The 25,869-nt window shown below is 52.0% G+C and overlaps 2 protein-coding genes across 3 annotated transcripts; both read left to right on the forward strand.

The window, feature by feature from the left end:
- Positions 1–2,772: 2,772 nt before the first annotated feature.
- PDCD1 (programmed cell death 1) lies at positions 2,773–9,908 on the forward strand. 2 transcript variants are annotated; one of them, XM_068163963.1, is made up of 5 exons: positions 2,773–2,956; positions 5,198–5,527; positions 6,098–6,253; positions 6,861–6,895; positions 9,039–9,908. In XM_068163963.1, the coding sequence occupies exons 1-5, from the start codon at positions 2,848–2,850 to the stop codon at positions 9,255–9,257; spliced, it is 849 nt and encodes a 282-aa protein (XP_068020064.1). In that variant the 5' UTR covers positions 2,773–2,847; the 3' UTR covers positions 9,258–9,908. The 2 variants fall into 2 exon arrangements, with proteins under 2 accessions (XP_068020064.1, XP_068020065.1); XM_068163964.1 differs by having other exon boundaries at positions 6,101–6,253.
- Positions 9,909–19,150: 9,242 nt separating this feature from the next.
- On the forward strand, positions 19,151–23,932 carry LOC137454090 (receptor-transporting protein 3-like). The gene is made up of 3 exons (XM_068163969.1): positions 19,151–19,293; positions 20,333–20,708; positions 23,771–23,932. Exons 1-3 carry the CDS (start codon positions 19,151–19,153, stop codon positions 23,930–23,932), a joined length of 681 nt encoding a protein of 226 aa, XP_068020070.1.
- Positions 23,933–25,869: the final 1,937 nt, after the last annotated feature.

The following is a 25,869-nucleotide window of genomic DNA, read 5'->3' on the forward strand; positions in this document are numbered from 1 at the left end:
AATTTTCAGTGCTCCTTTAATACCCTAGATGCACGTAAGCCATTTTGAAACTGAACCTTGGTCCTTTCAGGTGACTGCTGTGTGCCCTGACAGTGGTGGCTGCAGAAGACTGAGACTGCATATGGGTGCTAGCCATGTTGGTGAGACCCTTTTGGACACACTGGGACAACTTCTTGGAGAGGAAGAGGACATTTGTGGTTTGATGAAGTGGTGTGACATGCTTGCTGAAGTTCCTTTATTTTAGTTTTCAAGAGTAAACTGGTTTTTTTCCCTCCTATTTCTTCTTCTCTTTTAGCTCTTCATTTCCTCTTTTGGTGGCCAAGTAGAAGAGCACTGCCTCATGGAATTCATCATATTCCATCTCAGAGAATGAGAATCTGTTGGGGTTTTTTAACTTCAAATGACCTTTTCAGGCCCCCCTCAGCCAACCCCAAGATGTGCCATAGACTCTGCTGGGCTGGAGGGGATTTACAGCTATGAGTGGGAGTTGCAGCATGGCCGGAGTCAGGCTGTTTGCCTTGGTGCTGGAGAAGATGGTGCAAGAGCCAGCAGGAGTTGTGCTGATCTGGCAGGGTGCAGGCAGAGTGCAAAGCTTGCCCAAAGCCCAGGGGCTGCAGTGGGGCTGGGCTCCTCTGATGCTGACACGGGCTGGGTTGTGGCATGGCACTGCTGCTTGCTTTGCTTCCCCAGCAGCAGCTTTCTCATGGTGAGACTGATAGTTTCTTGTATTCTTTCCATCCCTTAAAAATATTTTTCAACAAAAATGAGGTATTACTTTTTTCTGTTCTCTTTCTTCCATCACCATGTTGCCAGGGAGCTCCTGAGTCACACTGCCCTGTGGTTTCTGCTGTGCACTGTGTGGCTCCATGAACAACCTGGTCACACTTCCTGGTCACACATGGTCTCATTCTGCACTTCAAGCAGCTTGGAAAGGCTCCAGTGCTGGTCCCCATCCTGCCAGAGTGTAGAGTGGGACACTGAGATGTGGGTTTCCAAAGCAACCTGGAGAAAATTGCTGTGTGGTCTGCGTCTAGCCACACTGGCTTCTAATGGATGTGGCAGCCTCCCTGCCCTGAGTACCAGCTTACACCCTGGTGCAAGTGTGCATCACAAAGTCTGAGCAATTCATACTACAGCTTTAATCAGAGCCCCCTGCTGCTGCTCAGGGTAGGGGGGATGAACCAGTTTTTCCTTCTGATCCCTGGCTTGGTGAGTTGCCATCTTGGTGGTGATACCTGTCACATCTTCCACCTCTAGAAACCCAGACATGTTGCAAGTGCCCAACAAGCCTTCTCACAGCTAGCCCAGATGCCTAGTGTCACTGTCTGGGGACACAAAGCTTTCAGGTGGAAAAGCCTCTTTGCTGTGAGCTTCCAAATTTTCTGGCATTCAGTTTAGTTTTGTTTAGTTAGTTTTAATGAGAATGCAGTAAATGGTGAAGGAAGAAGTGATGTCCACCTTGTAGCCCATCAGCAGCATCCACATGGTGGAGAGTGCTCTCCTTGTCATCCAGTCAGGCAGTGTGGTGATCTCTGGCCAGGCGACATGGAAAGATGGCAAGGAGGGGACAGCCCCTCAGACTTGCTATGCAGCCCAAACATGGCCAGAAGCTCAAGAGAAAGGAGTGATGCTGCACTGCCAGGAAGAGACTGGAAAAGACAACAGAGGGCAGGCTAGATTGAGCCACCATTCCGGGGTGACCCCTGCTTGCTGTGGCTCAGGATCCCCTCCTTGGCCATCCTGAACACTCCCCCAGCCCACTCACTTGCCAAGGCCCATGGTTGAAAATGGATGGTGAGCAAGCCCCAGCCCCACAGCTTGTTGTTGAAAGCCTGGAAAATAATGAACTCATCATGATGATCATGTCCCCTGATACTTTCCAAAACTGCAGGCTGCTGAGGCTGTGTTTGAGAGAAGCGGAGGAGCCATCCGCAGTGAGTTTTCACTGCTGCTTATTTCCTATGCAAGTATTAGTCAGCAAGGAGAGTGGGGAACATCACCAGTGGAGAAATAAAATGTGCTGCAAAAGTCACCCCAATAACAGTGCCCTGGCCCTGGGCACCTCCCAGTCTGTCTATAGAGAAGCACATTTAAGGAGGTAAAACTCCTCCTTCTCCTTCTTCTCCTTCTCCTTCTCCTTCTCCTTCTCCTTCTCCTTCTCCTTCTCCTTCTCCTTCTCCTTCTCCTTCTCCTTCTCCTTCTCCTTCTCCTTCTCCTTCTCCTTCTCCTTCTCCTTCTCCTTCTCCTTCTCCTTCTCCTTCTCCTTCTCCTTCTCCTTCTCCTTCTCTCCATCTCTTCCTTCTCTTCTCCCATCCCTTCCCAGTGGCAGCAACACACCAATAGGTGCCCCATGGCTGTTTAGACACTGCCTGGCTGCCCAGTGCCACATGTCCCCCAAACCCCACTATCATGGGCACCCAGTGGGAGCACTCATGGGTGCCTGGGAACCTAAATCACTTATGGGCCAAGCTTGGACCTGAGGACATGTCACCTGCTCCACCACCAGCAAGGGTGTGGGTTTTGCAGTGCCCATCCTCACTGCTTGGCAGCTGGGTGCCTGCATGGGAGTGTGCCAGGAGTGTGTTGGGAGAGGAAGGGGCCAAGCACAGCTCAGCTGATCCCTGCCTCTGCAGGGGGGAAGCTGGGGGTGGGAGACAGCCTGGGTTTCCCTCTGAGGCAGACATGGGCATGTTTCATTTCCACCCCAGCCCTTGTGATGCACACTGGGGAAAAAGCCACTTCTGTGAGAAAGGAAGCACAGAGCGAGCTGGTGGTAGCACAGCACGACAGAGCACAGCACGACAGAGCACAGCATGCCTGCCTAGGCAGGGGACTGGTTGGCTCACCATGGCTCCAGGTGCCTTGAAGACAACGTGGGGCAGCATGGAGGTGGCCCTGACTGGTCTCTGCACCATCCTGCTCTGTTGTGGCCCTGTGCTGGCCAGCTGTTGCCAAGGTAGGTACCAGAGCATGGCATGCTTGCTGGCACAGCCTGTGTTAAACACAGTCAGTGGAAAATGTCTAAGGGCTGGGAGCTTTGTAGTTAAAAATAGCTTTGGCCTCAAGAAGGCAAAAAACCTTAAAGCTTCTAGATGCAAGTGGCTGAAGGAAGGGAAATGGAGATGCTTGGGGTAGAAATGGCGTTGAAGGATTGAGATGGGGACAGGTCCCCAGCCTGTGGTGCCAGCACTGGAGCTGTGTTATGGGCAGACTAGCTGCAGTTGGGGTTTGGTGTTGAGCCTCTGGGTTTGCCAGCATCATGCAGAGTCTGGAGTTTTCTACTCTGGCTCTCATGGCTTCGGGCTGCACCCTTGTGTTGTGTCTCCTGGTTTTGAACCTGAGGGAGCCAGAGTCCTGCCTGCGGGTTTGCTCCAGGTGTAAATCTGGGGGAGAAAGGGAGGTGGAGGGCAAGGTGTGAGCCTGGGCAGGGTGAGTGAGAGCCCTAATGAAGCTACATTCCTCCACCCTCCCAACTCGGCTCTTTCTTTGGTGGCTTTGGGTGTTTTCTGCCCTGAAGGTGGGCACAGGAGTGGACATCCCTTGGGGCAGATGTTATCTCTGGTGGTGGGAAGATGCAGGGAAACAGGGAAACCCAACCCTCTGCTTTTGGAAATCCTCTGTGTGCCTCATTCACTGCTGGTAGCAGCACTAGGTTGGAAGCAAAGCCCCAAGCCTGCCAAAGGTTTCCTGTAAAACACAAGAAATCCAGAACACTGGAAAAATTACATCTCTTGGAGTGGGCACTGCCACAGCCAGTCCTGCCTGTGGGAGCCAGGGTGCTTCCCTCCCTCCCTCCTCCTGCTCAGTCTCGTCTCTCATTCCTCAGCCCAGTTTTCCATTTAATCTTCTATCTATTCAAGGAATCATCCTGGTTCCTTTTCTGGTTGGTGATACTGAGATCATTGTCCTACAGCCTCAGACCAGTGCTGGAGGGATGGGAGGGACTTTCTAACTGCTTGCAAGCCCTGGGGCTGCTATCTTTGGAGATTTCTGAAAAGGGAAGATAAAATTCTTAATGACAGGGATTTTTCAAAGCAGTGGTGCTTGGAATTGCTTGGTCATAGAATCAAGGATTCAAAGAAACCCAAAATGGTTGGAAGGGACTTTTAAAGGTCATCTAATCTAGCCCTCCTGTGAGCAGGAACATCTTCAACTAGATCAGGTTGCTTAGAACTTGCCCCAACCTGACCTTGAATGTTTCTAGGAATGGAGCATCTACTACCTCTCTGGGAAACCTGTGTCAGAGTATCCCCACCCTTGTTGTACAGAATTTCTTCCCATGTGAAAAATGCTTCTTCCTGCTTTTTATTGTTCCCAACAAAAGTTAACGCAGCAGCTGCCTTGGCCTGCTGGACAGGGCTGGCTGAGCCTGGCCTATGTTCCCATCACCCCAGCTGTCCAGGGGAAGGATGAACCCACTGGGATCATGAGCAGTGGATTGTGACAAAGCAGTATGGATGCTGTGAATGGTTGGAGGGGCTGCAGCCATGGCCAACTGCTCACTGTGCTGGGAGTAGTCTGGCAAGCTCAGACAAAACCCCTCTAGGGTGGGTGCCTGGCTGCCCATGGACATGCAAGGAGGGGACAAGCAACTGGAAAGGACAAAACCCCCAGCTACCTATTCATGGTAGCACCCTGTTTGCTTTCCAAGGATGGAATTATTTCAGTGATATCAGGAGGTGTACCTAGATAGTGATACGAAGCCAAGAAGTGAGATTGTGGAGGAAACAATCATGCAGGATAAACATGCACATGCTCACTAGTCCCTCTGACTGCCATTCACAGATGGAAAACTTACTTTCCATAACATTTGAGTGTGTTTAGACACTGAGCTTATGATACACAGAGTGGTAGGGGCTGAAAGGGACCTCTGAAGATCAACTAGTCAAACTCCCCTGCTAGAGCAGGATCACCTAGAGTAAATCACCCAGGAACACTTCCAGGCAGGTTTTGAATGCCTCCAGAGACAGAGACTCCACACCTTCTCTGGGAGAACCTATTCCATTGCTCTGCCACCCTCGAAGTGAAGAATTTTTCCTTATGTTTATGTGGAAGTGGAGCAGTGGGGCGCTAGCCGGGACAATGGTAGGCTCTGATCCTCTTTGCATCCCTGGTTCCTGCCCAGGAGGTACATCTGTTTCTGAGATCTGTGCCTGCTGTAACCATGTCTGTTCCTTGTTTCCTTTCTCCCAAACAGTGACCTTCTTCCCAGCAGTGTTAAGCCTTCCTGCAGGCAGCTCAGCCACCTTCTTCTGCAATGTCTCTGTGGAGAATGACTCTGAACTGGAGTACAGCCTCAACTGGTACAAGGAGTCCAACCACAGCCAAGGCCAAAAAATTGCAGGGATCAGCCGTAACAGCCTGCAGACGAAGACAGAGAAGTATGTGCTCACCAACCACACTTCTGCCTTCAAGATAGAGATCCTGAATCTCCACCAGAGCGACTCAGGCTCCTACTACTGTGGATTGATCACCTTTAAACCCAATAAAGTGATAGAGAGCAACCGGTCCCACCTTGTGGTCACAGGTCAGTGTCGGGGCTGAGCTGATGGGGAGAGGTTGGTGTCAGCCGATGGTCCTATGGCTCCCAAGTACTTTGCAGCTCCAGGGCACAAGGCAGGCAGTACCTTGCTGGGAGAAACCCAGGTGTGTGTCAGGAGAGCCCTTTCCCCTCTCCTTTGCACTCAGGGTTGAGGCCCAGGGACACGGGCTGTCTTCCCACACATGCATACTGTGGTTGGATCTGGTCTTGAGGCAGGTTTATATCTTGCTGTGTCTGTGTTCCCAGTGATGCTGTAGGGAGGAGTGAAGCCTTCCCCATGGGTGGAAGCAGGAGACCAGTGTAGGAAGCTGCCTTCATGGCTGAGCAGCTGCTCTGAAGGAGAGATTATGTTCGGGGTGATGATCCAGGCTCAGCCCCATGTATACCCAGTGCTGGTACAGATATTGTTGCAAAGCCTGTGGCAGCCTGACTGGGACTGAACCCTTTCTGGGGACAGCCCCCGTGTTCCCCTGTTGCCTTTCACAAGGACTATAGAGGCCATTTTACACTTCTGACCTGCTCTTTTGTTCCCCTTTTTGTGGATGGCTATTGCAGCAGCCCCTGAGAGTACAAATCCCACCGAGGAGCCTGAGTTGGAGGAAGGCAACCCTCCAGACCACACCAAGGCTGTGCTCCTGAGCATCCTGCTGTTGGCAGGGTTGGTTGTTCTGCTGGTCTTTGGCTACATCACTGTTATGCACAGGAGAGGAGGTACAATCCCCTGTGGCGGCCGTGCTGTGCTGAGGGGCTGGGGTCTGCCAGGGCACCTGATGGGTGATGCTCATCCAGCAAACCCCTCTGGGACCTGCAGACAGCCAGCTGCCTGCAGCTCCCTGGGCTACAAAAGCTGATTCAACATGATAAACTCAGTTGTTGCATGCCCCTGGGATGGGTATCTCCATGCCTACGGGAGAAGGGTGCTTTGGGCACTGCTTCCCCACTCTAGAGCCCTCAGACCACGTGCTGTGTCTTTGCACTGCTCGTTAGTGTGGTGCCTTAATGCTGCATGTGAGTCCTTCCCAGATTATCTGGCCTGGGCACCTCTGAGGCACCTCATCGTCTTCTTGCTGCAGCCTCAGCCATGACACAGGCACCCAGTGGGTCTGTCCCAGAGGGGAGCCCTAAAAACTTGCACCCCACTAACCCCAGTTAAACTGTAGTCTGTGGGCTGGTGTCTCACTCGTCCTTGTAATACTCAAGGTGGAGAGGGAGTGAACGCGGGGCAATTGTTGCAGTGCTGGCTAGTTCAGCCCGAGCCCCAGATGCACAGAGTGTCCTGGAACACAAGCATCTTCTAACCAAGTGTGTTACTTTGCAGATGTGCAGAAACCACCAAGTGAAAAGGCACCAGAGGTGAGTTTTCTGTCTCTGATGTCCTGTTGTGCTGCAAGGGAGCACTGTGGCATCGCTGGGGTGTGGAGGGTGCAGAGCCTCCCATTATCAGCCCTTCACAAGCTTCTCACTTTTCCTGTCCTTGATGCTGCTTGATCTTTTCTGCACAGCAACCTGCAGCACAGCCCCATCACAAAATCAAAAAAACCTGTCTGAGACAGCATGGGACATTTGTAGCCCAACCCATGCTCTAAGTGTGGTTATCTTTGCCAGTGGGTTGTGTTGCTGTTAAAATAGGAGGAAATGCTTCCCCCCACTATATTAAGATACAACTTCTTGTGCCACAGCTAACACCTGTTTCCTCTCTTCCTTTCACTGGGCACCACGGGGAAGAGTCTGGCTCCACCTTCTCTCCAACCCCTTTAGGCAGCTGAAGGTAGCAAGTAGGTTCCTCTTTGCTTGCCCCTTTCCTTGTGCAATCTGTACCAGCTCAGAGCCCAATGGAGAGGTGGGAAAAAAGGTTCTAGCATAACCCTGGGTGGTGGGCTATGGCCATCCTGGAAAAGAAAACGGGGGGGGAGGGGGGGGGAGGGCTCCTGAGATTTTTTTTTTGCCCTCCCTGGGGGGTGTTTTTCTCCCCTGGGAAACTGACTTGGTGACCAAGCTGTGTGGTGCAGCAGACACCCTGGAGGGAAGGGAGGCCATCCAGAGGGACCTTGACAGGCTGGAGAGGTGGGCACAGGCCAACCTCATGAAGTTCAATAAGAGCAAGTGCAGGGTCCTGCATCTGGGTCGAGGCAATCCCAGACACAAATACAGGCTGGGCAGTGACTGGCTGGAAAGTAGCCCTGAAGAGAGAGACTTGGGGGTGCTGGTGGACAAAAAGCTCAACATGAGCTCTCAGTGTGCACTTGCAGCCCGCAAAGCCAATCAGATCCTGGGCTGCATCAGGAGAAGTGTGGCTAGCAGGTCGAGGGAGGTGATCCTCCCCCTCTGCTCAGCCCTGGTGAGACCCCACCTGGAGTACTGTGTCCAGTTCTGGAGCCCCTATTACAAGAGGGATGTGGAGGTGCTGGAACGTGTCCAGAGAAGGGCCACAAGGATGATCAGAAGGCTGGAGCACCTCTCCTATGAGGGCAGACTGAAGGAGTTGGGGCTGTTCAGTCTGCAGAAGAGAAGGCTCCGAGGTGACCTAATTGTGGCCTTCCAGTATCTGAAAGGGGCCTACAGGAAGGCTGGGGAAGGACTTCTCAGGATCTCAGGTAGTGATAGGACTAGGGGGAATGGAATGAAGCTGGAGGTGGGGAGATTCAGGCTAGATGTGAGGAGGAGGTTCTTCACCATGAGAGTGGTGAGATCCTGGAATGTGTTGTCCAGGGAGGTGGTCGAGGCCCCGTCCCTGGGCGTGTTTAAGAGCAGGCTGGATGAGGCTCTGTCCAGCCTGATCTAGTGTGGGGTGTCCCTGCCCATGGCAGGGGGGTTGGAACTAGATGATCCTTGTGGTCCCTTCCAACCCTGAATGAAACTATAAACTATGAAACTTCTACTTCCCCCCCTCCTTGTCCAGCAGGGGTATAAGAGGGAGGAAAATTGCAGCTATTGCTCTTTTCCTGGTGCTTCCACACTTTGCAGAGGACTGGTTCTGTATCTCATATTGTTTTTCCTTTTCTTTTCCTTCTCCCATCCATCCTTGTTCCCTACCCTTGTGACCCTGTTTAAAGGAAAATTCTTTGCCTCTCTACTTCCAAGCCAAACCCAAATTATTTCTTGGTGGATTTGCTCCCCTCTCTTTTTTTTTTTTTTTTCCTCTCTCTATTGGGGAAGAGGAGGAGGGAAGTGGGGGAAGGATTCTCAGCCTTGCCCCTATCTGAGCTTTTAAGCCCCAGTTAAGGCTCAAACCACCACACCCTGCCTTGTGCGGCTGGGCAGGCAGGAAGCCCAATGCGCCTGCAGAGGCAGAGAGCTGAGACCCACATGGCTTCATCAGTGACCCAAAAGCTTGTGGTCTGGTTTCTCTGAGCAAATGCCAACCCAGGTCTGTGTGTCTTTCTGCCATTGTGGGATGCTTCAGAGCTGGTTTCAGCACTTGCTGTAAAAAGGGAGCTGGTGCTATGATGGGAGGTATCTCCAGGTGGTTAATCACCCTGATTTGGTTTCCTTGCAGAAGGAAGAGAAGCCCACCATGGTGCCCTTGCCCACTATGGACTATGGTGTGCTGGAGTTTCAGGTGGACCAGCATGCCCAGGTGCCCTTTGAGACCTGTCTGGTCACCCACACCGAATATGCCACCATCATCTTCCCGGAGGAGAAACCTGTCACACCGGAACGGGGGAAGAAACGCCAGGACGAGAGGACTCGGCAGCTCCAGTTGCAGCCTTGCTGAGGAGTGAGGTCCCTCCTTCCTGAGGTGCCTCCTCACCAGGCAGTGTGTGCGGGGACAGGCTGGCCCAGCCTCTCACTCCCACTGAAGTTTGCAGTTGGGAAAAATCCAGCACGCTGGGACCAGAGTGACAGAGTCACCACTGCTGGAGTTGATATTGGACAGTGCTGGCCATGGTGGGGTTGTGGCTGTAGGATGGGTACCACAGGATGAGGGAGGTCCCTGCTGGGCTCCACATGCCACCTTTTTGCTCATCATAGGGAGGATGGGCTGGGACAGAGCAGTGATGGACAGGTCTGTCTCAAAGGTATTTTATATCATGCCTCAGTTTCCTACCTCCACCTGGAGCGATCTGGAGTAGCCACGCTGCTTCCCTCGCTCAGGTCTTACCCAGCTAGCAAAGCATGACTGTGGAAGGAAATGCTGGAGGCCAGAGCTGGGAGATGCTGCTCTTGGAAGCCCAGGGCATAGGACTTCTCTTCACCCGGAGCAGAGACCAACCACCTTGTGTGCCACTATTTAATGAACCCCTGGGAAGCAGGTGGCTGGTTTTCCTCCTGTCCCCAGGTACTTCCCTCCTCTGCAAGAAGGGAAATCTACCCCTGTGTCCCTCCCTTTGCAGGGGGGAGATGGCTCTGACCTTGGGGGATGTGAATAAATGGTTTCCCTTCTGGGGAGTCTGTTGACTGGTGATCACACGTGCGTGGGCAGACAAATAACGGCTCCTGGCAGCCTGCAGGCGAGACCTGGGAGGCAGCAGCCTCTGTTGTGGTTCCTGGGCCTCTCTGTGCCTATCTCAAGCTGCTCTTCCATCAAACTCTCTTAATAATTTACAAAAGCCAACGGGCTTTCTCTTTTCAATCCTAAGGTGGTTGTCTAGGTGCAAATGCAAGCCAAGCCCCCACCTTGGCCGGCTCAGCTTGCCCAGGCCATTTGGGAGACCATGCCTGCTCTAATGGGGGCCTGTCTCCCATCAGCTGTGGCAGAGCTCACAGCGTGGTGCTTGCTGCAGCTTTCTGGCTCCAAATTTCCATTTTGCCTCTTGAAAGTCTTGCCAGGGTGTGCTACCTTCCACAAACTGCAGAATCACAGAATCAAACAGGTTGGAAAAGACCTCAGAGATCATCAAGTCCAACCTATTACCTAATACCTCATGACAACTAAACCATGGCTCCAAGTGCCACATCCAATCCTTTTTTGAACACCAGGGACAGTGACTCCACCACCTCCTTGGGCAGCCCATTCCAATGGCCTATAACTCTTTCTGTGAAGAACTTTCTCCTCACCTAGAGCCTAAACTCCCCCCTACACAGCTTGAGACTGTGTCCTCTTGTTCTGTTGCTGGCTGCCTGGGAGAAGAGACCAATCCCCACACGGCTACAACCTCCTTTCAGGAAGTTGTAGAGAGCAATAAGGTCTCCCCTGAGCCTCCTCTTCTCCAGGCTAAATAATCCCAGCTCCCTCAACCTCTTCTCATAGGGCTTGTGATTGAGACCTCTCACCAGCCTTGCTGCCCTTCTCTGGACATGTTCAAGTATCTCAATGTCCTTCTTAAATTGAGGAACCCAGAAGTGGACACAGTACTGGAACCACAACAGGAAGAAGTGACAGCTGCACAAGAGGGAAGAAACCCTGGGAGCAAGTGGCTTTGGAGGGAGAAGAAAGCCACCAGAAGACCATGAAACCCACCAGAAACAGGACAGAGTCACTTGCATCTCACACGTTGGTGGCACCATCACCATTTTCCCTTTTCTCCAACTAAAACCAGTGCAGCCTTGCAGGAGCTTGCTGGAAAGCCCCTGAGAAATCTCCAGAGGGTCCAGATGGGGTGAATATCCTTCTGGGATGGCTTTCACTCCTCCTCAGGGCAGGAGAGTTGATGTGGTGACCCCCTTAGTACTGCTGAAGGCTTCCAGTAGCTACCATGGGCAGTGCGGCACAACATTCACTCACTGCAAGCCCTTTGAGGTTTTTTGCAAGCATCAGCCTTGCTGCTTGCCACTGCAGAGACCTGCTGTGGCTGACCAGGCTCTGCATGTCTGGAAAGCCAAGGCAGGAGGCAGCTACAGCATGTGAGAAGCAGGAGCTCAGTCAGCAGTTTTGCTTTTGGCTTTCCTGTCAGACATGACACCAACGAGAGGGTGGGCAGGGCCTTGCTTCATATTTTCTGTCCTGCCTCTCGGGCAGCAGAGGTGCCTTCTCTTCAGCCCTGCCTGTATCTCTGGGTTGCAGCCATGGCTGCTCCATGAGCAGTTAGGATGAGTCCCTTCTCACTGTTGATGGTGGTCTGCAGTTCCCAACCAACCCAATGGAATTGGAAGTGTAGCGAAAGTATCTCCCACTGCCCTTTGGAATGGGAGAGCACTCATTCAGCAGCAGTGCCTGTGCCTCTTTGGTTACCCAGCAGCCTGATTACAATCCTCCTACCCTTTGCAGGGCCTGGGGATGTGTGCAGTGAGTTGGAGGGATACTCCAGGCTGCCATGCTGCATCTCCCATACTGTTTGGAGGACAGGGTGCCTGGCAGAGACCTGAGCTACATCCCCTGCACTGGGCATGGCACTGGCTGTGCTGGCCAGAGAAGGATCAAAGGTGGGATGAGCTCCAGGCAGCATGCAGGTTTCAAGCCCTACAGTTGAGCACCCCTGAACCAAGCAGCACCCTGAGATAGGTGTTAGCCCCTATGTCCCAGCATCCTGCTTGGGTACGGGGTGTCAAGTGTGTTCATGTACAGGAACTGCTCTTGTCTTTCCATGCAAGCCAGGAAAGCATTCACCCATGTTTGTGACTCTTCCTTCAGTGTGGGAATAGTAGTCCAGTCTTTCTGGAGTCACTGCATGGGATCTGGAAAAAGCTGGTTTACCTCCTGGCCTGAGAATTCCCTAGTTTTGATTTTCCCATCCCACATCCCTCCTTCCTCTGCCCCTCACTCTGCATCATGGTCTTCCTACTTTTGCACACTACAGCACCCATACCCACTGGCTCCCCACTATTTGTGCCAGCTGGCAGGTTTATGCCCCTTTTCTCCACTCCCAAGTTAAGCAGACACCCAGGTGAACTCATTTCCACCTGTAATGCTAAGGCTTGCATCAGGTTTTCTGAGGAGGCTGAGTTGACATCCTCAAGTCCTTAGGCTTTTCCTGCCTGCACCAAGAAAAGGCTGGGCTGTGATGGGCCTGGTATGATTTTGGGGTACACCCTTTCTGCCACAGCTGTTTTGGTGCCTATGGAGTGGCATAGGTGGCAGGGTTTCAGCGGACTTTGGTTCAAGTTGTGGAGAGGAGGTTCACCGCAAAGTGGTTAGGCAGACTCTGCCACCTGGCTCTGATTTTTTTCTTCTCTCTGAGCCTTGAAGCCTCCTGCCACCAATAGAATAAGAACAAGGTCCTAGCCTTGTACTCAGCATCCCATTTTGGGGAAACTGAGGCTTACAGCAGTGGTAGTAGAAGAAAAAGTCCTATAAAATTAAATAGTACCTAGACTTTACTCCTGTGCTCTCAGGATGGGCCATCACTGGGAATCACTGCTGAAAGGCCAGGGAGAACAAAGAATAGGTTTGGGTTTGCCTACCTCATTCCTACCCACACTGTGATGTGAATGATGGAGGATGCTCCTGACAACCCCTTCCCTGTGCTTTGTGCTCACAAGGGCACAACAGCCAAACTGGGGAGGTGTTCCGATTTGTTTTCCCTGTATCACCCCAGCACATGCATCTCCAGCACACACAGATGCTCATGAGCACACAAATGTGCACAGAACTTCCCTGGTAAGTCTGCAGGCACCCTCCCAGGTTTGCATGCCTGCTATGCTCCAAACAAACCCACCCCCTGCAGACACAGAACCCCCCAGTCTGTGCTGCAGCTCCTCTGGTGCCAGGATCTGGGTGCAGCCCCAGGGGTGGCTGCAGGTGCTGAAGCTGCTGTTTCCTGCACACCCTGGTCTGGTAGTTAGAAAAACCACTTCCGACCACGGACACCCAGCACTTCCCTGAGGGGTGGCTGCCACCACCGCTGGTGACAAAATGCTTTGTCAGCTCCATGGGTCTGTGCATCAGCTAGGACCTTCAGAGAGCAGATCTCATCCCTGCTGGGTTCCATGCTGGGTTCTTGCTCATGGGTAATGGCCAGGTCCCACTGGAGACTTCAGAGAGCTGGAAATGATCCCAGTCAGCATCTGCAGGAAGTTGGATGTGTGACTTAAATATTCCTGAGCTATATCTAAGCAAACAAAGCCCCCTAAATGGATGCTCGTGAGCCAGCCTGGCTCCTTATATATACCAGCCTTGATTGGAGGTGATCAGAAACATGTGAATAAGCAACCCTCAAAGAAACTGGAGCCTAAAAACTGAGTCTCACAAAAAGTGCGTAGACAGATGAAGATGGAGAGGAAGTCCTCCCCTTGCTGCTTGCATTAGCATGGAGCAGCAGAGCACCATTCCTCCAAAATGGGACCCTGCAGATGGCGAGGGGAGGAGTGGTCAGATCGTGTGTCAGTAAGGTCTCTTAAAAGTGAGCACTGTCCTGGGCACTGGAATGTCTCAGGTTTGGGATAGATTGGGCAGGAGGTGTTGCAGTGGTGTGTGAGGGTTATCTGTCCCCTGGGTGATCTGTGGGTGTGACCCTATGGTTTGGAAGTGTCTCCTGGCCTTAAATTACTGAAAAGTGGTTATTTGTCCTGGAAGAAACCGGGTGGAGTGTGTTGGAGGGTGCTGTGGTTGGTGGTAGAAGGGATGGGCTGCTGGACAGGTTGTCTGGACCCCTAACCACAGCCAGCTTGCATAGCCCTGGTGTGTCCTGAAGCTTCTTGGCTCACAGCATCTCCTCCATCCTGTCCCACTGAAAACCTTGCCCTGTCTGTCACTAAGCCTGCTGTAGGCTTGCAGAGCATCTGTGTTTCCTCCCACTGCCCCGATTTTGCTTTCTCTAGTTTTGCTTTGAGTCTGCTCAAGGGTTTCTCCTTCTCTCTCTTCCTCCCTTTGTCAAGAAGTGCTGCTTAAGGAGGATACTAGCAGGCCAGACCCTGGTGCATGGGGGCTTAGAGGGTCAACCAGAAGCCCTGAACCTGCCTTCTTCACCGCCCCCAAAACCACCCCCCTTGCTCATGGCACCAGGGCAGAGCCTTGTCAGGGGGGACCAAGCTCTCTCCTTAGAGCTTGAGGGACCATCACAAGGCTGAGTAGACAAACAGGGAGCCCAAATCTAAGTATGTACCTGCCCACACGTTCACATCCACTTCCTCCCTTAAATCTCTTCCCATCACTCAGCATACCTCTCCATCCCAGTACAGGGTGATGGGGCAACATTATCTCTCTAGAGATGACCTTGGGCATGTCTCCATTTCCAGAGGACTTGCTCCCCCTTGCCTCAAATCAGCCCTGGACAGGTGGACCAATCCTACTCTGAGAACTCAACTACAAAACTTGGAAGGGAACCTACAGCCTTTTCTTGTCCCTACAGGTGGTGAGTTTCACCATGACAGAATGACAACCATTCACCATGACCATAAGTAAGGTTAGTGGGGTACAGGGGCATAGAGCTATGTCCCAGGAGGATGTGGATACCCAATTCATCATCTGCTTCAAGGAAGCAGTAAAAAAGAGGATGCAGGAAAGTCTAGGTGAGTCAGCCTGCCCCTGTACCCAGAGAGCTACTGGAACAAATTAGTAAGGCCACCAAGTGGTAAACACCGGGAGGGCAGTGCTGGGGCTGAGAAGGCGGTTTTAGCAGGAGCATGTTGCATGCTGTGTCAAACCAACCTCATTTTCTCTTCATTAGGTCAACAGACTGGGGGCCACAGGGGAAGCAGGAGCAATGCTATCTTTGTGCTGTCTCACATGATTTTCTCACAAACAAATCAAGGAAAAGGGAAATTCTGCCACTGGGGGTGGATGGCTACCCAAGAAATTATATCCCATGAGCAGTTATCAATAGCTTGCAATGTCAGGCAAGCTATCAAATGTTTGTTTGGGGTTTTTTTTTTGAGGAAGCATGGATGAAATGAAGGCAATATGCTGTTGAGGGAGAGTGTAGGGGCCATTGAGGGAGAGTGTAGGGGCCATTTAGGAGGAGAGATAGAAGTCAAACTCACCCTGATGACCTGGAGAAAAGAGAAAAAATGCCCTGAAAAAATGACTGGGGGAGAAGAATTGGGCATGTTTAGTGCAGGAAAAGATGAAGGAAGTTTTCAGAGCAAGGAAAAAAGCCAAAGTATGAAGCAAACAGTGAAAAACAGAGAAGTGTTTAGGGTTATATTCTGCGTCCCAGAGTGCAGCCTATCTGTCTTGTAAGCCTTGCTGTGCCCACTGCTGAAGGGATGCCCTGCTCTGTGATCCTGCCTGGGGTCCCTTTTTAGTCCTTCTGAGGACTGCTGGCAGTATGAAGCCACCTGGGAATGGGGTGACCCCAAAGGGGAGGGATGGATGCCCCAGCAGGGATGGGGCACGTTAGCTAAGCAAGGTCCTCATGGGCAGTGTGGGCACTTTTTCCTCAGTCTAGAGGGGTAAGGGATGAGGAGGCTGGCACATAAGAGATGGAGAAGAGGAGAAAGAACTTTGGGAAATAACCTTTCTGCTTTTGCCTGGGTGGCTCACCTGGGAGTGGGAGATGAAGTAAAAAGTGTTTTCAGACTGTGAGAAAGTGTCTGGGAAATTGCTGTCAGGCTCCACCTCGTGTTTGTCTCTTTCACGTATCTTATGGAGGAGTCACAGCCAGCATGCTGGGATGGAGAGGACCGGCAAGGGCTGTCCCTGGCAGGAGCTAGCTAGCCCAGCAGGACCACGGGGCCAAGACAGAGCTCAACCCTGGTCCCTGCCAAAGCTGGGCCGCGGGGGACCTGCAGGAGAAGGTTTTGTTTCCACACAGGTACCAGTAAGTGGCAAGGTGCTTGGGCAGCGCTGGGAGGTGTGTGTGAAGTGGAACAAGACGTCAAGCTAGTTTCAGCTCTGTGGGTGGTTCTGGGAAAGTCCCTTTAGTAAGAGCAAGTCAAAGGCTTTTAATGGGGGGACATGCACTGGGCTCCTTCTCAGAGACGACTGTGAAGGCTCAGCACATTGTGAGTCATGATTTGAGCTGTGTTGCCATGATGTAACAGGGGGCTGCTGCTTTCCATTAGAGCTGTGTTTTGGAAGCAGGGGCTTCTCACTGAGCAGGGTCAACCCTGCTGAGCAGCGTGCCTGAGGGGCAGCATTTTATCCCCTGGGGTGAGGATTTTGGGGAGCAGTGTCTGCCTGGTGGGAGTGTCCCTCTGCCTCAAGGCTGCAGCCCTGGGGCAGAAGAACTGGGCTGAAACCACAGGTCCCCCAGATGAAGGGATTGGGTTTTTCTGATGAATATGAGAGTACCAGTAGAGAGGGCTGCCTCCCCGGGGGACAACTCCTCTTCAAAATAGCTTCAGGTAACACAGGCATGGATGCCCTAGAAGGGAGATGTCAAAACCTTTAGGTTTTTCCTACCTTAAAGCCCTTAAGGGTAAATCTCAGCCACTAACAGAGGGGTCCAAGAGGACAGGTAGATACTGCAGGGTGGTGACCCCATCCTGATCACCCTGCTGCTGGTGGCTCATTATGCCATGCTGGGTCACAGTATTGCTAGGCACTGCATGGTGCCAGCTTTGAGGCCAGCCACGCTCCCACTTAGCTCCTGCTTTGCACACTGGGAGGCTTGCAGCCCTGGAGACCCATCTGTGGCAGGCTGCACAAAGGAGTCTTCTATACAGAACCCATAGAAATGCACCCCCAGTGCTCTGAGAAAGGAGTGAGAAGGGGGCCAGGGATATCTCCTGCTCCCTCTCTTCCTCCCAGTGAACCAGACCAGAACCAAGGATGTGCCCCAGGCCTCACCTGTCTGCAATGGAAGTGCTGGTGGGATGACTCCTCCTTCTCTGTCCTGCTTGTAGGTTGCTGCCCCAGCCCAAGAGGAACCCTGTGTCCCCATGGCAAAGCTCTTAGGCAGGGAGTGACTCAGCTCCTATCCATGAGTTAGGACTTTGCTAGCTTTCCATAAAAATCCTGCAGGCCTTATTCTGGCTTCCAGGAAACCTCCTTTCCTTCCTTCGAATCTTGCTCCAGATCGTAACATCAAGGCATAATTAAGGGTGGAAGGATCTCAAAGCAGGGAAGAATGCTGAAGCTGAAGATAGTATCTGCCTCAGGACCTCATTTACCTCCCTCCACTCTTGCAGAAGGGGCAGTACACGTTAGGAAGGTGCTGGAGGGCTCTTTATACAAATGACTCACTGACTTTTCCCTTCCAGCAGCAAAGATCAGAGGCTCCCTGCCAGCCTGTGGTTACTGGGACTTACCTATGTCACCTGTCCCCCCTTTAGAGATCTGGAGGACGAGCCTGGTGTGCTAGTGCCTCTTAAGACTTTACAGCTGCTGTCACTTACTGCCAGCAGCCATGGTGCCACTCTTGTGAGACCACACTTGCTGTCACCTACATTCATGTCACAGTCTCAGGCTGTGCCAGGGGAGGTTTAGGTTGGATGTTAGGAAGAAGTTCTGTACAGAGAGAGTGATTGCCCATTGGAATGGGCTGCCTGGGGTGGTGGTGGAGTTGCTGTCATTGGAGGTGTTCAGGAGGAGACTTGATGGGGTACTTGGTGCCATGGGTTAGCTGTTTGGGTGGGTTGGATTGGTTGATGGGTTGGACGTGATGATCTTGAAGGTCTCTTCCAACCTGGTTTATTCTATGTAACATGTAATTCTATGTAATTCTCAGCAATCCCATTGCCCCAGCCAACTCCGGGGGCCTGGGCCTGGACTGTTAAGCCAGAAGGGCTGCTACAGGAACATAGATCATTTGAAACTAATATGAAGTATTTTAAGGCTGATTTCAAGACTCTTCTGCCCTTTTTATAAGCAGAGGTCTGTCCTACTCCAGTCTTTAATGTCCTACAGTCTTTGCGTTAAACCACCTCTGCTTATGGGAGCCTGGGTGCTGCTCTGGGCACTCAGCACGAGGAGCTGCTGTGAGTTTCCCTGGTGGCTTCATCCTCATCAGCCACCCAGCACATTTTTTCCCAGGCTGGGCATTTTGGGGTGTTTTGTGCCCTTTCTATGCACAGGATGGTCTCCTCTGGCAGCTTCACATGAAATGAGATGGTTTTACTTAAGTGGCAAGCTGAGCTTGCTTTATCAAGCTGCAGACCTTCCCCTATCTCAAGAGCAGTTATTATCTGGTCTTATCTAACCTGTTCTTCATCCTTCATCACTCTCCATGGGATGCCCTGGGCAAGCTGCACACCTGAATAGGAGCGAGCTGAGGGGCAGAGGGCTTCAGCAACACCCACCCCCACAGTTCTTAGCTTCCCTGGGTGCTTTCAGCTGAGGGCACAGCTCGTTTGCATTGGTTTCAGGTGCGGTGCTGTCCTGCCAGACTTTACACCTTGCGGTTTCACGTCAGGGCCTTTTTGTGCTTGAGTCGGCTGAAAGCGGTGAAAAACACCCTGTGCTTGGTGGCAGCTATCGAGACAGATAAGGTCATGTGGGGCCTTATCAGCTGCTGAGTCCTGTGCTTTCAGTGGGTTTTGCTTCTGTTACTCCTACGCAATCTCTGCTCGTTCACCCTAGATGCCGTGATGGGCACAGGCAGCCCGGCAGGAAGTTTCATTTCCAAACCCTCTGCCTATGGACAGAAGAGCATCATGAAAGCATAGCTTCAGCATGGTCAGGGCTTCATGTGTGTAACTGGGAAACCCACCTTGTCCTTGATTTCAGGGACATTTCATCCAGCTAGGACATGATGCAGCGTCAGCAGAGCCTGTTATTATAGGGACTGGGGTGGGGCAGTGCTGCTCACATGGGAGCAAAGGTTCTCCTCTCCAAGTGCAGAGGTGTTGTGCCCAGAGGAAGAGTTTGAGGAAAAGGCAGCTTCCTCTTCCCCAGCTCCAGGTGGGACCATGAAGACCTGGCAGGATATTTTTGCAAAGATTGCAGCTAAGCACTTAAAAGAGCCATGGAAACTTCGGGAGGATGATAACCTGCAGGTCCATGACCTCAAGCCTGGCTGGAAGGAGTTTGTGCCACGCTATGCTCCTGGGAGGTAGGGGGCTGCTGGCTTGGTCTTTGGAGTGGGACCAGGGACAATGGGCTGCCAGTTCACTTTCTCAAAGTTAGCTTGTAGGAAACAGCTTTGGGTATGAAAAGGGCAGTCTGGAGGTGGATGAGGTTGGGAGGGGGTTTCCCATTTTCTTCCAAGCTTGGTGGGTTATTTCCAAACTGAAAGAAAAAAGTCATGATAGTCGGAGTGTGGCAACTCCACAGGGCCAAAGAACATCTTTTCTCCTTGTTGGTGTCAAGATACAAAGAGCTTCTTCAGCAAGCAGGGGTAGTTGTAACACACCAGAAGATGAGAAGAGGGAGAGCTGCTGTCTAATGGGACATGGACTAGCACCTCACTATTCCTTCACCTGCACTAGGCTGTGGGATCTTGGAGAATGGAGCACCTGTGGCTCTGCATAACTGATGAGAGGCCCCATCTTAACCATTTCCAACCCAGGCAGGACCCTGGGCATCAGCCAGACATCCTGCCTGGGCGGCAGCAAACAAAGACTTTGGCTGCCAGCCCCCATACAGATTGTGCAAGACACAGAGCTGTGGGTTATGTGTCTTTTCACTCCTCAAGACATGTCCTCACCTGCCCTGCAGCCTCCACCCACACCTTACTTCTATTTTTCTTCTTTTTTTTTTCATGACTTCCCCAAACTTTGGCTTGATGTTGGCTTTCTGCTGAGCTGTGATGTGCCAGCACAGGCAAGGGCCTGAAGCCCCAAACAGAGCTGGGACTTGATGCTTCCCTCCCCAAGGACCTCTGCTCCTGTCAGTGGGTCTGGGAATGGGGACAAGGGTGGGCCCAGAAGACAGCCTGGCTCCCAAAATCTTTTAATTCTGGAGCCAGCCCTGAGTTTACATCCCCAGACTGGCATGATGCTGTTAGGGCAAGGACAGTTTTGTGTAGAGCTTTCATGCATGAGGTTAAGCCATCAGGCCTGTAGCTGCCCTGGTCCCTTCTGACTGTGCAGAGAGCCACTGGCTTAGCACAGGGAGCCTGGAATGAGCTGATTTCCTCTGTGCCCTGATAGGTTTCAGTGCTCCCAATGCTTTCATGAGTGGTCTTCAGCCAAAGTGCACATCCTGTTCCACATGTTCTTGCACAAGGGACGAGGCAAGGTGCGGATGAGAGTCTTTCGCCAGTCATGCAGACAGTGCCCTCACCCCCAGCTGGAGGAGCCTGACTTCAGCCAGGAGACTATAAAGAAGGTTCTGCACAACCTGGTGCTAACGATTCTCAATTACTTCTACCATGTGAGCATCCAGGCCTCCGATTTCCTGGAAGTTGTGGTGGATGTACCAGTGTCAGGGCCACACGACAGCACCCGCTGTGAGGGCTGCCAGCTTGGTGTTTGCAGCAAGGCACAGCTGGCCCCAGCATCAGATGACAGGAAGCCCTTGGTGGATGTGGGCAAGCCCAGGACCCACCACACCCTGAAAAGTCATGGCATGAGGCTCCACACTATCCCAACCCACCTCCCTTCCCTCTCCAATAGCAGGTTCCCTTGGAAATGGTGCTGCTGCATTGGCAGCTCTTTGCTTTTTGTTTTGGGAGTGCTCCTTTTCATCCTGTTTTATTTCACTATGTAGTAGTGGGGGCTGAGGACCACAAAGAGGAACTGGGGTGATGACTGGGGAGAGCTTATGGAGCACCTGGAAAGCTGGGTGTTCAAGGTCAGTTCTTGCTTGTGTCATGGCAAAGCTTCCTTGGCTCCTATGAGCACAGGGACACATTGGGGTGCCTCAGCCAGGCACCTCGTCCCACAGCCTTGGAGAGCCTGCTGGGGTTTCTTATGGGACAAATTCTGCATGAGGACAACCCTCAGCTGGCCATGCAAAGGGTGAGTGTGCTTATGAGAATAAACCAGGTCCTTTCTCTTCAGCCCAAGGATGCATTTGTGCTTTTTCATTTCTTCAAAGCCTTTTCTAGGTACATGTGAGCAGCTTGGAGGGAAGCTGAGGACTGACTTTATCCACCAGCTGGGCTCACAGGCAGATGCATCCTTATTTTCCTCTGCCTTTGGTTTTGATGGAATTTGGCACCCAAACAGCTGAGGGGCCCATAGAGCTGGAGGCTTGCATCAAAGTCATGGGAAGATGATGCCAGTGGACATTGGCATTGTCTCCTGTGAGCTGTGTGCAGTAGCATCTGCTCTGGCCCTGTGCACCATTGCATGTCCCTTGTGTTACCAGGGACCTGGATGTTGTGTTGTCCTCCAGAAACATCTGGGTACTGAGATTTCACAAGAAGATTCTTTATCAGGGACTGTAGTGATAGGATGAAAAAGGGTAGATTTGGATTAGATATTAGGAAGAAACTCTTCACTGTCAGGGTGGTGAGGCACTGGAATAGGTTGCTCCGAGAAGCCGTGGATGGTCCCTCCCTGGAAGTGTTCAAGGCCAGGCTGACTGGGGCTTTGAGCAGCCTGGTCTAGTGGAAGATGTCTCTGGCCATGGCATGGGGTTGATACTAGGTGATCTTTGAAAGTCCTTCCCAACCCAAACCATTCTATGATACTATGACTATGGTTCTGAAAAACACTCTGACAAAGACAAACCCCTCCCAGCTGGCTGGGCACCAGTGATGGGAGCAAAGGGTGCCCAAGATTGGCAAGTGCAAGAAGACTGTGACAGCAAGTCCCTCTGTTAGGTCAGTCATGGGGAAATTGCATTTACTGAGCTACAAAGTCTGGGTAAAGAGGATTCTGATCCTTGCCTCTTGCAGAGCTCAGAGGACCTAATAGGTATCATAGAGTTGGGAGACAAACTCCTGCACCCTGTGCCCTTTTAGCTTCTTACTTTCCTTACAGGGGAGCTGCTGGACTTGCCCATGGGGACAGCACGTCCTGATGCAGAAAACCAAGGTGAAACTGGTTTGTAAACACTTGTAAAAGCTTTTGAAATTGCCTTCACATCCTAAGCCTCAAATCCAACCCTGCCTACCGAGATCCATCTGCCCTGATGCAGGCAAACGGTGGGGAAAATCAGAAGTGAGGTAGCTGAGTCTGGGACTCCTCTGGGATCATCTTCCCCTGACCTGAAGTTCAAAAACTGTTTCTGCATTTCCTTTTTTCATGTCAACAGCCTGATTGCTCTCCTGATGCCACTGTGAATCCCAATTTTCCTGTGACAGGGAGTCCCCCAGGGTAACTTTATTGCTGAAATGCTTCTTTTTGTTCCTTCCTCTTTGTGTATGGTAGCTGCCTGAGGTTTTGTGTTGGGCAGGACTAGCACTCTCTTCAGTCCTTGCTGGATGATACTCTGTGAACAGGGCCAGGGACTTCTTGTCCCTTGCTGCTCCCGTGGGTGAAAAAAGACATGCATGAGCCAGGGAAGAACCATTTGGGCACACTGGGCAACTAATTTTGGTTTCATTTCTTGTGCTTGAACTTTGACTCCTCCTCCACTGCCAAACCAGTCAGTCCAGGGCACCTGCATTGGAGTTTGACTGACACTGGTCCACCAAGGCTACTGATTCAGATTCTCTGGAGTAGTCCTGTGGGGGACTATTTTGGAAGGAGGATGGAAGCAGGTCAGTCCCTTCATCTGCATCCAGGGTTTCTGTGCTAGGTGAGAAACACCACAGAACTGAGCAGTGGCAACCTGAGTCCATCCCCAGTATACAGAGGGCTTCATCCTGTAGGAGGTAGAGAACTGGGCCTAATTCCCCACTGGAGAGTCGCCATAAAAGGAGGGGGATGAAGTGTGGTGAGTGCTGCAACCAAATTCCTCTGTCTGGTTGGAGGAAGTAAGCCTGAGGGCAAGCTGGAGAGTTGCTGAAATTGTTTTTCAAGCTGTCAGACAAGCCCAATGAGGGCCAGACCTGCAGAGCTCCCAAGGCAGCTATTTCTGTCACCTCCTGACTCTGCAAATGATTTGGTGCTGCAGGTGGATGTGATAGAAAATATTTCCCAACTGAACTGATATAAGAAAGATGGGCTGAAGAAAAGGCAGTCACCAAAACCAGCATTGCCAGAACAGCTTTCATAGCATCAAGCCCTGGCAACAAAGCTTCTCAGGTGGTCTCATCCTTGCTGTGTCCTGAAAAGCCAATCGCACTGCTTACTGTGGGCTTGGATTTTTTATTCGCTGGTTTAAACCTCTCCTTTATTTTCATGAAGACAACCTGCAGGATATTGGTTAAAACCCCCAAAATAACAAGAAAACCATGTGTGATCCAGGGACCGTGTGGCTTTGTCTTCTTTAGCACTCTGTCCTGCACAAATTATCCCCTTTCTTCAGATCCTTCCCTCTTCTGCATCTTCTGCAGCCCTAACCGTGGAACCAGCAGATGGAGCTGTGAGATCTCTGTCAACTCACTGGGACAGGCCAGCTTCCCCAGATAGGGGATGTCCTCCACTACACCCTGTGTCCAGCTGTTTTCCTGCAGCGTGATCCCCCTAAACCATATCCTTCATGTATATGGCCATGGACTGTGGATGAACTGCTCTCTTGCTGTGGTTTTCCAGTCTCAGAGCGTTAGAGAAGCACACATGATGCAAAGTGCAGGGTCTCAAAGCCCTGCTGGTACCCATCTTTGTGTGGAGGGCAATGGTGCCATGGCAGCAGGTCTAGGTGTCATCAGTAAGAACATCCTGAAGAAGGAGAGCCACTACGACCTGTCCCCCTAGGAGGGAGTATCAGTGATGTCCCAAGCCTTTTTGTCAAGGGGACAGTGTCTGAGGGAGTGCTTGGGCCTTGTGTTTGAATGAACATGTCTCTCCTTGTCTGGGGTGGCCTGGGGTAAGTGGCTTGGCTGCAAAGGAGAAGGCTGGTTCTGCAGCCTCGATGATCTCTCTTCCCTCCTTTGTGGCTCTTCCTGTGCTGGGAGCAGTCCACCCTCTCCCCACTGGTGTTATGTCATGAACAAGAGATGTGGCCAAGTTTCTTGCTGCCATTACCATTGTATCCCTCTTCTTTCCATGCTGAGGTTTTCCCAGCTCTAGTCATCATGTCTGGCTGTCTGCAGCCTCCCCAGCCACCCAACTACTAAGGGGAAACTCCCTTGCCTCCGCCTGAGAAGACAGCTCTGGTGGAGACCACATCCCCGTGGGGGTCCTTATTTTCTTTCTTGCATCTCTCCACTCTTTTACAAGGACAGAGCCATCTCTTGCTTCCCTGCAATGCCTTCTGCACACACCCAGTCCTCCCCTACCCATGGCTTTGTGTGCATACACTGCGTTTACCCTTGCCTTCTTTTTGCTGCACCCTGCTTGCCTGCCTGTCTCCTTGTGCTGTGCATGCATGTTCCCTCCACCCTTCATCCTCTCCATCCCCTCCATCCCCTCCCCATTACTCTGAGACACCCATGCATACATGGACTCCAGCCCAGTTTTTGGGGTCCTTCCGGGACACCCCTCTCTGACATGCAGCTGTGCCCATCCCCCATTTCTTTCTTAGCAAATATTCCCCAAAGTGCTGCTTTTCATGGCTCTTGACACTTTTGGAGCCCAGAGCAAGCCCTCATGGCTGAGTTCAGCCCTCAGCTGGCATGGGGACAGCAAACTGATCCCATGGAAGGTAGCTGAGGGAGAAAGGATGCTCTCTCTCCTTGTGGATCTTGGACATGTCCTGGCTGCCCTCCTTGTCCATCTTGGGCTGGGCTCTGCTGCAGCCAACTCACATCTCATGCCTGACACTCACACACAGCCAGGAATGGGCAAACCTCACCCAGGGACATGTTTGCTGGCCTTTCACCGCAGCGAGACTGATAAATTGCTGTCTCTGCGCCTGTCTCCCTGGAGAGACGCTCTTACCACTTCAGCAGGTCACAAGGTGCCAGCAAATGCAAAGCCTGTTGTTGCTGCTCTTCTCTGCTGCCGGTTCCCCGCCCTCCCAGCAGGCAGCCGCAGCAGCCGCGGGGCTCAAGGGGCTGGCGCTTGGCAGCCTGGCAGCTTGGTGAGCAGGGGGTGAGGGCTGAATTGCGTTGGGATTTCCCAGCAGAGCTATCGACGGGAGGCGGAGGAGGCTCTGTATTTATGACTGATCTATTATCACACAGCAATATTTTTTAACTTGTCCCAGAGCTGTCTAGCCTCAGATCCTACAGCTGATGGTTTAATGCTCAGGGGACCATGCTTTGGTTTTGCTTTTTCTCTCTCCTCCCCTTCATCCCTCTGATGTTAGTGGACGTGTTAGCAAACCCATGAGTGAGAGAGGCAGACCCACCACCTTCCTCCTTGCTTTCAGCCCAGAGGAGCCCAATGCTGTTATTTCTATTCTGTGTCACAGGAAAACAGAAATCAATAAGCCATCCCTCAGCCCTGGATCCAGGCACGTGGTAGGAAACAACGCTCATGATTTTAAGCTCTTCCCAAAGGCTGGATTTTCACACCCTGTGATGCAGAGAAGAGATGCCCAGCAGAGCTATGTCCTGCCTCAAACCCATCTGTGCCTGCTGCAGAGCATCTGCTGTGAAGCTGTGCTTTCTCAGTCCAACAGCTAGCAGGGATGGGCTGATTTTTCACCCCTTCTAAAGCAAAAGTCACATACCTGTTATTTTCTCCATGTGTTGAACCCAGATTTAAGTGCTGTTACCAGCATACAGGTTGCTGCACCCTGCGCCTGC

Source organism: Melanerpes formicivorus, unplaced genomic scaffold (assembly GCF_026170545.1).
Source record: "Melanerpes formicivorus ecotype bairdi unplaced genomic scaffold, bMelFor1.0.p_v2 SCAF_76, whole genome shotgun sequence".
NCBI lineage: Eukaryota > Metazoa > Chordata > Aves > Piciformes > Picidae > Melanerpes > Melanerpes formicivorus.